The sequence below is a fragment of the Brachionichthys hirsutus genome, chromosome 5 (assembly GCF_040956055.1).
Source record: "Brachionichthys hirsutus isolate HB-005 chromosome 5, CSIRO-AGI_Bhir_v1, whole genome shotgun sequence".
NCBI lineage: Eukaryota > Metazoa > Chordata > Actinopteri > Lophiiformes > Brachionichthyidae > Brachionichthys > Brachionichthys hirsutus.
The window spans coordinates 2,486,888-2,499,535 of record NC_090901.1 but is presented as its reverse complement, the minus strand read 5'-3'; the positions used below and the strand labels follow the sequence as shown (position 1 = coordinate 2,499,535).

At 45.5% G+C, this 12,648-nt stretch overlaps 1 protein-coding gene across 1 annotated transcript; it reads left to right on the top strand.

The window, feature by feature from the left end:
- Window positions 1-314: 314 nt before the first annotated feature.
- On the top strand, window positions 315-7,716 carry elapor2a (endosome-lysosome associated apoptosis and autophagy regulator family member 2a). The gene is made up of 22 exons (XM_068738969.1): window positions 315-401; window positions 1,092-1,212; window positions 1,756-1,945; window positions 2,026-2,173; window positions 2,571-2,660; window positions 2,761-2,866; window positions 2,953-3,105; window positions 4,059-4,147; window positions 4,232-4,412; window positions 4,492-4,620; window positions 4,746-4,836; window positions 4,909-5,011; window positions 5,092-5,229; window positions 5,386-5,649; window positions 5,739-5,912; window positions 5,992-6,178; window positions 6,335-6,431; window positions 6,522-6,623; window positions 6,709-6,835; window positions 6,900-7,078; window positions 7,389-7,557; window positions 7,648-7,716. The coding sequence occupies exons 1-22, from the start codon at window positions 315-317 to the stop codon at window positions 7,714-7,716; spliced, it is 2,994 nt and encodes a 997-aa protein (XP_068595070.1).
- Window positions 7,717-12,648: the final 4,932 nt, after the last annotated feature.

Genomic DNA, 12,648 nt, shown 5'->3' with positions numbered 1-12,648 from the left:
CTAAACCAGTGGCGGCCGATCCCGTCCTCGTTGGCGCGTCTGGAGTTTTACTTTGAAAAGCGGCGCAGGAAGTCATCCTTACCGTCGCGCACCTTGACCGTGATGAGACGAACCCGGAGCGCACAGTCCGAGGATCGCCGCAGGTGGGACCGGTTACAATCTGCGGACCGGCCGGGCCACGAGCAGGTGGAGCTTCGTCCTAAATCCGCCTCCGGGGTTCCGTCCAGTTCCTCCCGGGTCCAGATCCAGATCCAGATTATTATTATTATTATTATTATTATTATTATTATTGTTTTCCCTGCCGATGATCGACGATGCAGCCCTCGGCTTGTTCCGTCGCCCTGATCCTCTGCGCGCTCCAGCTGATTGACGCCGCCGAAGAGCAGCAGCAGTGTCGTGAGGTGAGTCCGTATGTATGGATTACTGGCCCGGGGGGGGGGTCTCTGCCCCGGGGGGGTCTCTGCGTGCTGAACTTCAGCACCGAGATGCTGCTCAGGCTCTTATCAGCTTCCTGCACGCTCCGGCCTTTCCTTCCCGCTGGTCTGGCTCAGCTCAACACCTCCTCAGTCACGGACACGGTTCCGTGATAAAGGAGCCACATTCCTCCATGTCATTGTTCCAATCTCGGTTTCCACGCTGGCAAAGAGATGAAGGACGCTCGAAGCCTCCGGTGATGATGCTGATGACGTCATGACGACCATATGACAGCTAATAATCCTGCTCATTCCCCTCGTGATTGGATTTACACCGTCCACACGGTGATCGAGATCATCATCAAAGGGTTCTAAAGGGTTCTTGGTATCTGCACAAGCCATGAAAAGCTAAAGTGAATCAGAGTTCATCTGCATTTTTTAGCTGATTTTTAAATCTGTTAATGAAGTTTCCAACGTTAAAATGTAATATTTTTTTTCTCCTGACCTCATTCTGGAGCACATTTCTGCTTTATTTATCGGCAGCTCACACCTGCCGCCGCCCCGGTTCCCATCGCCATGGAGATGGGGCTCAGACTTGTGTGGAGACCCCTTTGATGTGTGATGTTTCCTGACCCGACCCACATTCGCTGATGTTTTATGTGTGCTTCTAACTGGCAGACGGACTACTACTTTGAATACACAGAGTGTGACAGCACGGGATCCCGGTGGAGAGTGGCCATCCCGCACAGAGCTGGCTCCTGCGCTGGACTACCGGAACCAGTGCGCGGCACAGAGTGCAGTAAGTGTGTGCATGATTGTGTATTTGCTGCATGCATCATCTTCGGAGTTTTGTTTAGTCCTAGGCAGCATAATAAATAACCCTAACTCTTGTCATTGCTCTAATTGATCTGCTTGCTGGTGAATGCCTGTTGTCTGTGTGCAGCCTCATGTTGCACCTCAGCAGAGATAAAACTATTTTGTTACTTTGAAGTTTTTCTGCTTCCTCCTTCCTGATTTGGCTAAAAAAAAAAAACAATCACAAAAATAACACTATATTCATAGCAACTTGACAAATGAAATGATAAAGGATATGATGGTGCTGCATAATTTCATTAGGGCATTCAATAAAGTGCATACTGTGGTGTACACGAACATTTACCTTCAGATAGCCACACACTGGTGTTTTGCATTGGTTGTTTGACCTGATCATCACTGGGGTTACGTTTTACATGATGCAATCCTGATTTGCATCATATACCATATACATACCAGTCTATGTTGAAGCAGAGCAGAGAGGAGCTTGGGAAATCTCATATTCTCATTTGTGTCCCTTTTCCTCCAGCCTTCTCGTGCAAGGCTGGGGAGTTTCTGGAGATGTCCGCTCAGGAGTGCACGCAGTGTGCAGCGGGAAGCTACTCCCTCGGCAGCGGCATCCGCTTTGACCAGTGGGATTCCATGCCTGCCGGATTCAGTAGCCTGGCAACCTTGTTGGAGAACCGTCCCCACGGAGATGACGGACTCACCTGCAACAGGTTAGTGGGTAGGATGGGAGGCGCACTGAAAGCAAAGCATTGAAAGTGGGATATATCATTTAGCATCTTTGCTCTTGCAGTTCTTCCTGGGTGTCTCAGGGGAACTATTTGGAGTCCAATCGAGATGAATGCACAGTCTCTCTCATCTATGCTGTCCATCTGAAGAAGCAAGGCTCTGTCAGTTTTGACTATCAGTATCCAGACAACAACCGGCTGTTTGAGTTTTTTGTAAGTACGGTAATAATTCATTAGTAATAACAAATCTTTTTGTTCCTTCTGATTGTTGATCTGTCTGAGTGGATGCTGACCACAGCGACTTTCCTTGTTAAGTCTGAAGCCTTTAACCATAATCCCCTTAAAAGACACAGACACAATGCTAATGCTAATGGGTCATGACAAAAAGTTATCTCGCGGCACTTTGCAGGTAGATCAGGCAAAGACGTGCTCTTATTGAACCCAGCTTGTCTCACGCAAGGCGATTGCCTGTTAAAATAAAGAACTTGGGACATAAGAATAGGACAGAGAGTCATTAACAATTGAGCCAAACGCAGTGTCAATAGATTTAATAGATATATATTATAATGATATATTATAATTATAATATATTATTTCTGTCTGTCTTTAGATCCAGAATGATCAATGTCAAGAGATGGATCAGTCTTCTGATACAAAATGGCTCAAGCTTACGAGTCACGGTGAATGGGCCACACACACGGTGAGTTTCTGGCTGCTCGATGAACGGCCGCTACAGACGACCCCCCCCCCCCCCCCCGTTCATGAAACAGCTAACCAAAATAAAATCATGTGCATTTTAGGTGAGCCTGAAATCTGGCACTAACATCCTGTACTGGAGGACAGGTGGCGTCCTGATGGGCACCAAAGTGGTGAAGCCTGTTTTGCTAAAGAATATTCAGATAGAAGGTCAGTCACAACTTTAACATTTTGTTTCTCACTGCAATTAGTGAAACCTATTAAATATTGAATTTGCTTTTAATTCTCTGCCACAGGGGTCGCCTACACATCCGAGTGTTTCCCATGTAAACCCGGGGCTTTCAGCCCCACCCCAGGCTCGTCCACGTGCACCATCTGTCCACGGGACACCTACTCTGGCCATGGTGCCAGCTCCTGCACCCCCTGCAACACCACCTCTCAGTATGCAGGTACAGGAACACTGTCTGACACATAAAGAAAGAGACATGATCTTATTTCCAGCCAGTTAGTAGATATCTGTCATTTCAGTGTTGTGGGTTTGTGCGATCGCTGATTTGGGAATATAAAGTCGAGAGGGTGCTGTTGTATTTTTCTTAACGCGACTATAATACTTGCAGCTTTAATCGATGGGTTATTTCTGAGGGTAAATCTGCTCCTTGGTAGGTTTTAGGTTATTTCTCAACAGGGGACATATGTTTTAACATGAAATGCTATCAATGTATTAGATCCCGTTTAGGAGTTGAGGCCAGCTGATCAATACCAAGGTAGTAAAAGATATAGGTTAATCATAACGGAAACATATCTAAATGATAATGAAGTTTTAGAGAAATTAAATTATTTTCTTCCTGGCAATGTGAATGCATGTTCTGTTTAGTAAAGTCAGAGACCTGACAGTGGGACGGCTTGAGTGTTCAGAAGTTATTGCATATTTAATGCAGCACACATCTTTATGCATATTTCATAACCCTGTAGTTGTTTCCTGCTAAAACAGCCATAAAGATAACACCCATATCTCAGTGGTCACACTTTCAATGGAATGGTTCTATATTTCATTTGGATTCTTCACTTTTAATAATTTAGCTCCATGTCTTTTGTGTGCGGTGCTTTGAAAGGTCATTTTCAACATAGAGACTTAATTCAAATGAGAAAATACTCATCTCTCAAATCTTTATACCTTTCATACTGTCCTATTAAAATGAATGGACCGCTTTTTCAGAAATAATTGTCCCAGTTTTCAATTCTTAGTTTTGATAAAGTTCCATAAAGTTTTGTTGAGTGGCAGCAAAAAAAAATAATAAAACATTGTTGAAAAAGAAAAGTATTTTGCAGCTGCTCCTTTCCATGATCTTTGGGTTTCATTTACTTTTATTTAACTTTAACATATTTTTTGTTCGTTTCCTAGCTGAGGGATCAGGTCTGTGTAAGGACAGACCGCTATGCTCCAAAAAGGACTATTTCCAGGTCCATACAGCTTGTGACCATGAAGGCATGGTGAGAATCAAGAGGGCACTTGGAGAAGACCCATCCTATGCATTTCTGTTCTATTCATTCACCATCTGGTTCTTTTAATTTCAGACACAAGTCATGCATAAGTGGATCGAACCCAAGATCTGCTTGGAGGGAGTGGCTGGAGCTGAGCTGTTGCCTCCAAGTGAAGAGCGGCAGCCGTGCCCTCCCTGTAACCCGGGCTTCTACAACCACGACACACCCACCTGCTCCCCGTGCCCCCCCGGAAGCTTTTCTACCGGGTTGACACGTACTGAGAAACTCTTCATTTACATTGCATCCCGCTCTGTCGACCTTTTAAACATTTTCTCCCGCTGCTCTTTCCACAGCATGCAAGCAGTGTCCAGCAGGCACGGAACCCATTTTGGGTTATGAATATAAATGGTGGAATATTCTTCCTTCAACCATGAAGACTTCGTGTTTCAATGTGGGCAACACAAAATGTGATGGCATGAATGGTGGGTGTTCGCATTTATTTCTTGACTAGATGGAATTGATCGCATGTGATCGGGTGACCCTAACAACGTCAAACATCCTCCTTGTGTTAGTGAAGTTGGTAATCCAGAGTTGTGCTGCCTTTTAGGCTGGGAGGTAGCAGGTGGATATATCCAGAGTGGAGCAGGAAGCTCGGACAACGACTACCTCATCCTGAACATCCATGTTCCTGGCTTCAAGTAAGGACAGCTAAGGGGTGTTCCTCTGTCTCACGACTTCTTCCACTCTGTCCCGTTTGTTTTCGCCATCAGGCTCCCCACGTCTTTGTCAAGCCAATCCGGGACGGAGTTTGGCCGCATCACATTTGAATTTGAAGCTTTGTGCTCGGCTGACTGTGAGCTTTATTTCATGATGGTGAGGAGAAAGCCCTGACGAATGCTTATGCGTTCTTTGTTGTGCGGGTGAGATGAATAAGGTCGGCTTGTTTCTTTTAGGATGTTAACAGGAAGAGCACCACAGTGGTGGAGTCATGGGAGAAAACCAAACCAAGGCAATCCTACACGCACATCATGACAAAGAACGCCTCCGTTTCCTATACCTGGGCTTTCCAGAGGACTAACCAGCCTTCAGATGTAAGTATGGCTCAGCTTCTTCCAAATGGAACGTTCCGGATCCTCATCATCACCACACTTTATGTCCAAGAACAAGAGCTGACTGGTTTAGAACTCACCAGCTGAATCAGTCTTTAGTTTTGTATCACTTCTGAGCGGAGTTGTTCTGCTTCTCAGGTGCGCAGGAGGCTCAACGACGTGGCACGAATCTACTCCATCTCAGTGAGTAATGCCGTCGATGGCTTGTCCTCTGGGTGCCGTCCCTGCGCCCTCGGCGCCCGACCCTCCGGCTCGGCCTGCGTGCCCTGCCCAGCTGGACATTACATAGACGCGCGCACCAGCAAGTGCACCGAGTGTCCACGCGACACGTACCTCGCCTCTCACGTCACGCAGGGTGCGGAGGCTTGCAAGCCGTGTGGGCCGGCCAGCAAGAGCGACGAGGTGCGCCGTAACTGTTCAAGCGCTTCCCTTCCTTTGTTCGTGTGAATCCTCAAGCCACCACATCCCTGCGTTTGTTGTTTTCTCTACAGGATCACAGGTTATGCTACAGTGACTGTCACTTCAGCCACACGGAGGGGAATGCCACGCTGACTTTTGACTTCAGCCTCCTTGGCTTTGTGGGATCGCTGATGAAGGGGCCAAGCTTTACTTCAAAAGGAACCAAATACTTCCACCAGGTCAACGTCAGCCTGTGCGGAGGGCGGGTACGGGCGCGCACGTTCTCGAACCTTTTTACGTACGGACACAAAGCCCTTCGCTGATGGCGCCTCTCCTTTGTTTCAGGGTCAGCTGGCCGTCTGCACGGATAATGTAACGGACCTATCCACCAGCGACTCCCAGAAGGAGAGCGGTGAAGGAGCCAATGCTGTCAAGGCCTTCATCTGTCAGTCTACAATCATCCCAGCAGGAGGACGAGGCTTCCACACAGCCCTGTCCTCGCAGTCCATTAACCTGGCTGACACGTTCCTGGGTGGGTGAATGCATGATGGATAACGGCAGCGGCCTCCCGGGTTGATGTTTGTTTCTAGTGAATATGCATACTCTGGCATTAAAGGTCCCGTTTGCATTTTTCATGTTACTGAAGACAGAACATTAAGCCGAGCCCTTTTCTGCGTGTATTTAACAGGCGTGACGGTAGATAGCACGCTCGGTGGAATAAAGGCAAGGCCCGAGCACTTCCCCCAGACCGCCGGGAAAGTCCCCGATGTCAACTTCTACTACAGGTGCCTCCCATTGGTCCAAAAAATGTTTCAATCAAAATCCAAAAGGGCAGCGCCCTAAAGCTCTGTGTCGTCTTCTGTGTCTTTTGTCAGGTCCTTGGAGCCGACCTCGTCTTGTGAGTCCGGTCGGAGTGCGGTGGTCACGCTTCGCTGTGATCCGGCGAGGAGCACGAAAGGAGATCTCTCGGTCCCCAGGTACGGCTAACCTTTTCTGATTGCTTGGCTAATACCCCCTCTGACTGATGGCGTGGAAACGACAGCGTGCTCTTGTCTGTTGCAGTCAGTGTCCTGAAGGAACGTGTGACGGCTGCACATTTCATTTCTTATGGGAGAGCTCAGGAGCGTGTCCCACGTGCACGGAGAGGGACTATCATCAGATAGAAGGAGCCTGCAAGGGAGGGCATCAGGTGAGTGCAGCAGCACTTGAGCGGCTAAAGTCAAGCTAACACAAACGAACTCTGTCGTCGGCAGGATCTGCTGTACGTGTGGACTGAGCCCAAGCTCTGTGTCGGAGGCGCGGCCTTGCCTGAGAAGAGAACGCTGCCGTGTGAGGGGATGGAGTTCTGGGTCCGGATCGGTGCCGGGCTGGGATCTTTCACTGCTGTACTGCTCGTCTCTCTAACCTGCTACTTCTGGAAGAAGAACAAAAGGTACCAGTCGCTGATTTTTCTCCTTTGGTCTTTCCCCTTTACTTCATCCTTCTTTCCTCTTTTGACCTTGTGTTCCTTCTTATTCCACTTTTCTTCCTTTTCTTCCTCCCGATTTGTCCATTATTTCCGTCTTCCTCCCTCCGTTCATGCGTACTGTGAGTGTTTCTCCTTTCTGTAGTTTGATCCCGTATCTCCTGTCCTTTTTTGTTGTTGTTGTCACATCATAGTTTTTGTCAATAGTCACATGCACTACTACAGTCCTTTTCTTTTGGTCCTGCGGTATTGATTCGCACACTTGTCTGCTTGCTAGGTTGGAGTACAAGTACTCTCGCCTGGTGGTGTCTGCCAATAGGGAGTGTGAGATGCCAGGAGCCGACAGCTGTGCTGTGATGGAGGGAGAGAATGAGGGCGACATGGAAGATGAAGTTGTGTACACAAAACCTTCTCTACTTGGCAAGCTCAAAGCCATAGCATCCAAGGTGAGAGTTGTGACGGTTTTACTTTTGGAGTAGAAAATCTCACAGTGGTAACATTCTGTTGCAAGATGAGTGTTTGTTTTGTGATTTCAGGGAAACCGTGAGAGCTTTGAACACGTGCAGCTGAACTCGCCACACTCGAAAGCCTTGGTGTGGAGCTAGAAAGGTGGAGAGAGCGCAGGGTGGGGTGGGTGGGGGGTCGATTGGACCCTTGGAAGACTTTCCACAGAAGAACCCCTTTAACAAGCCCCCTCCTTGGTACCCGGAATACCTACTGTGTGTACATACACACACATACATGCACATTCATGCTATTAGAGCCAGGTTCAGAGAAGTCCCACTAACATGGTGGCCTTCGACCTCCAGCTCGAAGCGTTGTACTGTGCACGTGCGTGTGGCGAGACACGTCCTGGTACGTAATGTGATTCACGCTGATGCCACACAAGGCGATCAGGAGAGCTCAGGGTAAGACGAGGACCTGTTTAGTGTTTGGTTCTGTCAATATTAATTTCAGGCTGCGTTGTGTCTCAGAATTCTTCAGACGTGGCGAGTGTGTGTCCGTCTCCGTAGACGTCGACACACACCGGTGTATCCTGGCCTCGCGAAGCCTTTACCGTCTCGTCTTTTTCTTTTGTTATGTCAATTGTTGAAATCATTATAAAGAGAATGTTAGTTTGAGCAAATGAAGAATTCCGATGAGATGGGGTTGTGGTGATGTCGAATAAATCATGTGCATTTATGGAAAAGTGGTCCTGCTTTTATTCGTGTCCTTGGAGTCTGTAGTGAAATCCATTGGGGATGATTTAGTTGGCATTAAATATCAAGTACTGTAACGTGTGTTTTTTTTTTTTTAATGATCTAATAACACCCGATAAGGCCTTCCCTCCCTCCCCCTGCTCCCACCATCTTTTCGCTCTTGGCAATGATTAAGCTTTAAAATAAAACTGAATTATATTCTTCAGAGCTCCTGACTTTTCATTTGGTTGATCAAATAAAGTGACTCAACGCTTGATGTAGAGTTTCCGGTTTCGGACTGTGGGAGCAGGTCTCAGTTGCGAGGGTGGAATAAACACTGCACTGGGCGAGTTTCATTTTCCGTGTTGACATTTATGTGTCTAAAGATTTGTGTTTCGTGCGACCGTGTTTCTAAACCCTCTGTCACTTTGCTGACACAGCCGCTTAATCAGAGTGTAGAGCGCCGCCTTTTGTGGAACGGCTGTGATATATGATATCTTACAAGTTTGGGCGGGAGCAGTTCAGTCGCATTTTGACATGATCAATTGGTTTTGAAATGATTATAACACAAGTCACATCACAGCTCTGAGTCAGAGTTGGCCTTCCCATATATAGATTGAGACTGTATGACCTCACAATAAATGCTTATGGTTAACAGATCATTGATCTGCAAGTATCATTACACCCCAAACACAGAGTTTGTATTATTGATAAACAGAAGAAAATCTCAACAGTACATATAACCAGAAAAGGAAAAAAAAAGAGTCTTAATATAATGAAGGTAATTTGATTTGATATAAAAGTCAGTGAAAAACCTCAATCTAGCCAGGTCTAGACCTTGTCACTACCTTGATTCAGCTTATCAATAAAATATCTGAGTGTCTTTTCACCTCGACTGGCTACAGGGAAGCTGTCTTCTGTAATGTCCTGATCCTACCACCAGAGGGCAATCATTGTCAGGATTATGAGTCGTTATGAATCTCTTCAAAAATAGGAGCTGTAGGCAAAAAAGCTACAACTAGAGATATGAGACAGGAGCAGGCACCTGAAATAGCTGCGACGTTTCCTGAACGGATTCGACAACCTGACATAAGAGTTTCCATTTTCGACAAAAATAAACGGACACATTACGTCAAGCATATTTCTAAGACTACTGAAAGATTCCCTGATAGATTTTTCTTACTCCATGTTAAGTTCTACCTATATATATATTTAGACATTTACTTTTTTCCATCCACTCAGTCCTGTTTTGGTGGGTAAGTGAGCTTACACACTGGAGTACATTGTCTTAAAGCGCGGAGCACTCCAGTAGATGCTTTAATTGGAGTGCCATTATTTCAGCAGCAGATTAGACAGGAGTGTTGGAGACATCTTTCACCATTTGCCAACACACAATAGACACAATAGAGCTCATGTGTGTGTGAAAGACATGCTTGCATTTAACAGTTAGATGTTAACCGAGAGTCTACACACTGACGTTCTTTTTCCTGGATGGATGGATGAGACACAGAAGGACAAGCATAATACTGTTTGCTTTTTGTTATTTATTGTGATGTCATCACAGCCTTGTTATTGCCTGTACAGTATCACAAACATGGAACTATTGCTCTTTTTTCTTTTTGCAACTGACCAGTTCCAGAGTTCAGATTGACCTCATCTTTATTTTCTGCAGTCCTGTTTCAAAGCCTGGACAACAAGGACACAGTTTGTTGTATAGTGAACACTGCAGCACAGAGACCTTTGTACTACACATGACAGTTGGCAGAGGCCGAACAGAGAAGCAACGTCCATACTGGATGGTTTGCTGTTTCAAAGGAATACTTATGTATAAAGCCAATTAGGGAAGCCGCATAGAGAGTTAGTGCGTTCATCATTTCAAAGTACCGGTAGTTCATTTCTTTGCATGTGCATCCCATTTCATTTTCCCATCTGCTCTCCAACTCCTTTATCTACTTTTCCCCTCATCCCTTCTCCAAACTCCTCACGGCTGCCTCTTTGGCATGCGCTTGCAGCGGGCACCCGGATCTGAGCGCTTCAGTCTAAGTGCCGGCTACCAATCTGTTGTTACGGCTTTAGGTGGTCCTGGCTGAGACCCAACCAGCAGCAAGTTTCACACATCGAGCTGCGAAAAGGTGGACATTGGTGGCAGGGGAAAAGGTCAGATGGGTGAGGAGGATTAAGAGAGAGGGGGTCACAGAGAGACTGTGAGACTGCAGTCAGAGACTAGTTCCTGAACTAAATGAGAGGAGAATGAGGGTTAAGTGTTCTGTCTGTGTGGCCATTAAAAACTGGGAGTAAAGAGCTGAGCCAAATCCCATCAGTCAATGCCAATTTGAATCACAACCAGCACCCCGTGTTTCCTAAATCTATTCCTCTTTTTTTTCCTTTCACCCTCCTCAAATCTCCCACCCTCCTCTTCATGCAGACAAATAGACATTCTGCAATGGGATTTGGAGGTTGTTGTCCATAGCAACCTGCCATGCAGGGTGTATCTTGTGGGAGCAGGACCACTGAGTGGATTGCAAAGCCTTCTGTTAACAAAGGCTGTGAATCTCTGAAATACTTTGGGTTTCCATAGAAGCGCTGTGACTTCTGGGCTGTGGGAGTGCTTTACATAATCCAACAGCAGCAGCGCCCCTCTGCTTTGCCACGTCTCTCTCTCTCTCTCCTGCTGCTCTCTGCACCGAACTACCAACCCAACCCCGCCAATGTAGGTCGGCTATCTTTGTGGAGTCTCTGAAATTACAGTCTACCTCTATAATCAGAGGGTATTGTTGAAAGGCCTGCTGTGTAATGGTGTAATGTAATGGTGTACACCGCAAGCACATCATTGTTCAACACGTTGTCTGCACCTACTTCATTTATATTAACATGAAATTGAGTTCAAAAGGTTGTCTAGGGACAAACGGGACAATCTGATTACACATCTTGTCAGAAATATCAAGTAGTCAAAATTTATTTCAGACAGCATTTTATAGCATGGGACCATTACAAACCAGTTAATTAGTGATTTACTCTGACGCTAAAGCAAATAAATGATCTCAACAGGCTACTCTTTCAAATAAAATACACTGCAACATAAATCTAATAATTAACTTTAACTTTATGCAGGATATTTCCTTTTAAAACTTTATAAATCTGGGATTATTACTTCCTAAACTGTCACCCATGAGAGAAGTTGTAATCTTTCCCACCACAAAAACATGGGTGTTTCTAAATACTGTGTGTGTGTGCGTGTGTTATGCATATAAATTCTAATCTTAAAATCTCTTTGTTAGATGAGATTGGCCAGCAGCTGACATCGTGTGCTCCGCTCCCACTCGTGGGTCTCTGTGGGACTGCCGATTCCAGCTGCTCCACTCTCCCTCCCAACGTCAGCGCGTTTAACACAGACGTGTAAACCGCACACTTCACTAAGTTGACAAGTCATTGACTCTGTCTTAATGGCGTCGGAGCGTTTCCTGCCCGTCGTTCTTTCATTGGAACGGCTAATCTGTAAACGGTGTAAAGCGAAATCAATGCTATGGATCTGTCAGAAATATCCATTTCACATTTCTTTTATAATCTCAAACTGGAGAAAGATAAAGTGGAGCAGGAAACTGATTTAACAGTCTGGTTAACAATCAATGGCAGAAGACTAAAACATAGTGTTGCACTGACACATCTATGTTGGGAAAACTATTACTTAAACCAGTCAAGGAATTGCACAAAAAGCGATCTTTTACAACCTCTACCTGGAGCACTATCAAACATACATTAAGGCACATAGCCATATTCAATACATCACCGCATATTGCTTCTATGGGGCACGAAACCATAAGCTACCATTCCACTGGAGTTAGAAAAACTCAATATGTGTTCAGCAAAGCAGACAGTCTCTCGGCACCAAGTAAGAGGCCAATCTTTATTTTGTTCATCAATCCATTTGAGCAATTCTCTAAAGAATCAGCCATTCCTGAGTGGAAGTGGCCGTCACTTTGGTGAACACACGTCTGGAACTATGACCATTTATATAAAGGGATTTAATGATTAGAAATAAAATACAATAACATTTATATCAAAGGCAAAACAGATTTGTCCTCTACAAAAACAACCACAGTGTTTTTATTTGATTTTTTCTATATATATGAAGTTGGGATTCAATGCAAGTCTATCAAATCTACATTCAAGGAGATTGATGGATATTTGTGTGCGTCCGGACGATGTCTCGTATAACTCGGGTTGTCCTTTTGCCCACATTCGTTCCTGCATTACAAGACTGTCAACATTTGTGCTGTTTGAACCTTCAGTAGTATAATATACAAATGTACAGATACACAATAGGAATCAGTTATTACAATGCAAAAAAGAAAAGAAAAA